This window comes from Salvia splendens, chromosome 20, assembly GCF_004379255.2.
Source record: "Salvia splendens isolate huo1 chromosome 20, SspV2, whole genome shotgun sequence".
NCBI lineage: Eukaryota > Viridiplantae > Streptophyta > Magnoliopsida > Lamiales > Lamiaceae > Salvia > Salvia splendens.
In genome coordinates, this window is record NC_056051.1 from 805,155 (window position 1) to 809,389 (window position 4,235).

General features: G+C 39.1%; 1 protein-coding gene across 1 annotated transcript; it reads right to left on the reverse strand.

The window, feature by feature from the left end:
* Window positions 1-359: 359 nt before the first annotated feature.
* On the reverse strand, window positions 360-2,013 carry LOC121780995 (pelargonidin 3-O-(6-caffeoylglucoside) 5-O-(6-O-malonylglucoside) 4'''-malonyltransferase-like). The gene is made up of 2 exons (XM_042178664.1): window positions 1,898-2,013; window positions 360-1,827 (listed from the first exon to the last, which is right to left on the reverse strand). The coding sequence occupies exon 2, from the start codon at window positions 1,807-1,809 to the stop codon at window positions 526-528; it is 1,284 nt and encodes a 427-aa protein (XP_042034598.1). The 5' UTR covers window positions 1,810-1,827; window positions 1,898-2,013; the 3' UTR covers window positions 360-525.
* Window positions 2,014-4,235: the final 2,222 nt, after the last annotated feature.

A 4,235-nucleotide genomic window follows, 5' to 3' on the forward strand; every position in this document is an offset into this window, starting at 1 on the left:
ATTTTTAATGCAATCACATTTTGTACCTAAATTCAAACTACTGATTTATATTCTTTAATTCATCACTATAAACAAATTTCTCCAATTTTATATTTCTATTGTTGACTCGGCTCGTGTTTTAAGAAATGTAAAGAACAGTAGATGGAAAAAGTTAACGTTAATCATACTTTTATATTTTTACTATACACTTGTAATTCCTATAGTCAGTGTAATGTCCGGTCCACTAATTACCAAAAGTAATAAAAAGTAAATATGACAGGGATTGTTGTTCACAGTTCAAACTTGCCTCTCCCAGTGCAACCGTACCGTACGTACCATATCGGCGCATAGTTGTTGAGAAAGTAAATGCAACCATGAAATGATAAAGGTGAAATAATACTACAATATTTTACTCTTAGGCATTATACAAGCACATCAACGTTGGAACTTCCATGAAAGAAGAACCGATTATTCAATAAAACAAGGGAAACGAAAATACACATTACTATTACACATTACACAACACAAAGTTTTGTCCAAACCAAACTAAGCCGAAATGAAATTTCTAATTTGGGCTTCGAAATAAGGCATGTGAGTATCTTCAAGCTGCACCCATGCCTCAATCCCATCTCCCTCTTTGGTGTCCATCAACAAAACATGGTTCTTCACCACCACATTAGCCACACTCGCCCACTCCGGCTTCCCCCACCCGAAATCGGCCTCGTAGAATCCAAACTTGCTCCAATCCGTCACCCACACAACACTCACATCCTCCCTCAGAGACACCTCCGACGCCTCATGGGATGCCTCAATCCACCCCCTGTGCCCTTCCTCACTTATCACTCCCGCGCACCCACGCACTGCCTTCCTCGCGTCGCTCCCCAGCACGCGAACGTAATCTTCGAGCCCCATCCTCTTCGTCTCCTCTGCAGATAGCTCTGTGATCGCCAGAGCTACCAAATTCCCACAGGAATGTCTGGAGAGAGGCGGCACGGTCCTCTCCCGGATGTTGACGGCCTGCGCCACGAATAAATCCGTGCTCGGGCCCACCTGGGCCCGAGCACGGTCAATGGCCTTGACTATGAGCCCTGAGACTACCCCGACCCTTGAAGGGGGGCATGACTGCTCGGTGGGCTTGAAAACCCTCTCTTTAAGGCCAGAGATTGTGTTTTTGTTAAACAAGAACCTCTTGCAAATGATGCTATAGAGACCATTTTCCCTGCCCCGAGTTGTCCCAAACTCTGGCGCAGGGAAATTCTTTCCAAGGAAGAAAGCTGGCCCGTCAAAGACTGGACAGATTTCTTCCCTGTTTCCTCCCCTGGCTGCGTTCGTCCATGCAGAGACGAACGTTCCCAGGGTGCATGCATCAACGACCCTATGAGAAATGCATACGCTGATAGCCAAACCGCCACATTTGAACTTGTTGAGCTGGACGAGCAAGATCGGGTCCGTCTCGTCGTCTGCTGCCCCGATCTCGCAGGGTAGAATATCGTTGAGCTCCTCGACGACGTCGAGCTTCATAGTCTCAAGCATTTGGTGATCAACGTCCGCCTCGATGAGGAGGGCGCCTTGGTCGCTGCAATCAACGACGCGATCTTGCTTCATGTACCGCCCTGCGAATGGGTAGAAAGCGGGGAGGATGTCGGAGAGGGATTGCTGGAGACCCTCGAGGTTCGCGGCGGCGGCGGAAGGGGAATGGTAGTAGAAAATGCCGACAACGTTCATGGTGGGATTGAGTTCGTCCATGAATGAGATGTGGTAGGTTTTGAGGGTTTGTGGAGTTGGGGTGCGTGGCTTGACAAGCCTTTTGCTCACGACCTTCACACGCATGGCTACAGAAATTGAATCCTGTGGAATCACAAAATGTGTGTATGATTAAGATTGTATATATAGTGAATGGTGTTTGATTAGGGATTACCTCTTTAGATTGCTAATGGAATCGTGGAGGAATTAAGGTAGCATGCGTCAACTTAAATAGGGATATATATAGAGAGGTTTTGATCTATGCAAAATCAGATCTTAATATAAAAACGCAGAACAAAATCATACTTAAAACAATTTTAGATCATTGTTAGTGTATTTATAGGCCATTTTAATAAATGATGACCTAAAATGATCTAAAAATGACCTAAAACTAATTAATAATGACCTTCCGTGTTTTTGGTTAATTATTAACCATTGGAGTAGCCAAATTCGTTCAAAGTGTGGCTTTCAAGCTCCAATTCTCTCTCAAAATTTGTTCCAGCCGCCAAAAGTCACTTTGGGAGTCGTGACCTAGCTATTTAAATAGTTACGCCCAGACACGCCCCAAATCGCCTAGTTGTGCATTTTTTTCATCGAAATGCGTAGTCTTCGTAAAACAGTCATATCTTCTTCTACCAGACTCCGATTGAGGCTTGAGATGTATCCACTCGTACCTATTTCAAAGATTAATGCAATGGTGACTTTGTAGTAGCATTTGAAATTAATATTTGAGGGCTGATTTCTGTTTAGATTCATACCTTTTTTCCTTTCTTCGCTCTCTCTTAGAGCTCGGTCTTTTGTCCTCCAATATCAAATTGAGTCCATTTTTAACCTTAAAAAGTGTGTTAAAACAATGTACTCCCTCCGTCCCAAGGAAGATGACCTCTTCCTTGAGAAGCACGAGAATTAATGTAACTTTATTTTATGTGTATTGTGGAGAGAGTATAGTAAGAGGGGAGGGAATAAATTAGAGAGAAAAGTGTTTCCATTTGTAGTAATTGGTCATCTTAGTTGAGACAAACCAAAAAGGAAAGTGAGTCATCTTTAATGGGACTGATGGAGTAATAAAGGACTACAATATTATTCAAATCAGGTGCAAGAAACTCGAAAGAGAAGTAGGAAAGACCAAAAAGGAAGACTACCAAACCCGGAAGATATCGTGATTTTAGTTCGCAATAGGAGATAGCGCTGGATGTATTTCCTTATTTTATTGTTTCCTTAATTTTTTGAAAATTTAATTATTGCTTCCTCCATCCCACCATAAGCGAGTCACTTCTTTTGGACACGAGATTTAAGAAATTGATATTTAAAGAGTTATAGTAGAGACAACAAATTATGAGAGAGAAGAGTAGAGGAGTGAAAAGAATAAATAGGTTGAAAAATAAAGTAAGAGTAAAAAGAAAATTGGTCACTTATGGTTGGATTAGATATGTGTCAATATTCTCGGGTTTTCTTATTGATTCATTCCTCAGTCAATCAAGCCGGATGGATTTTATAAATTATATTATCCCATTAGGTCTGAGTCATTGAGAATTATGAACAAATTTTCGTTTTCTCATCTTTTACAAACCCTAGAACTTCACTAGAGAAAATCCCATTAATTTCGTTTTCCATTGCTGATTACTCTCAAATATACACATCATAATTAATAGAGTAAAGGCCAAAATTGGTCCAGAACATATGCCCATTTTACCATTTTGGTCTTATACTTTATCTTTTGAAGTTTTACATCCTAAACATTTCAACTCGGATCACAATTGGTCCTACACTAACAATTCCGTCAAATTTTATATGGTTTTAACCTGATTTTGACCGATTTTGATGGTTTTAACAGTCTCATTCGGGTTAAAATCGTTTAAAATCGGTCAAAATCGGGTTAAAACCATTTAAAAATTGACGGAATTGTTAGTGTATGACCAATTGTGATCCGAGTTCAAATGTTCATGATGCAAAAATTCAAAAGATAAAGTATATGACCAAAATCATAAAATATGCATATGTTCAGGACCAGTTTTGGCCTTTACTCTAATTAATAAATTTGGATTTCACTTCAAGAAAGAATACTCGTGATTATTAATGTAGAAAAAGTTCAAACTAACCATACTAATCTATCATACTATCAATTAATGTTTATATGACTCATCATGATGTTATGTATGAGAATCAAATCACGCGTAAGTTTTAATTGATTTGTCTCATATATTAATTACTCCATCCCATAAAATTTATCATTTGGCAAGAGCTTTAAAAAATATTTAACTTCGTATTAAATGATGGTCTGCATTGAAGAGATTAACGAGTGTCTTTAATGTTTATTTTTGGATAGACTCTAAGTGGGATAAATTTTATGAAATAGATAAAAATGGAAAAATGAAATAAACTTTATGGGATGATTATAAAATTAGATTTCTCTAATATCGAGTTAGGACCACACGTGATTATCAAAGTAGAAAAAACACAATAAAATGGGATTTTGTTTGATTCTATGTCCATGCAATTGGCAATGACATGAC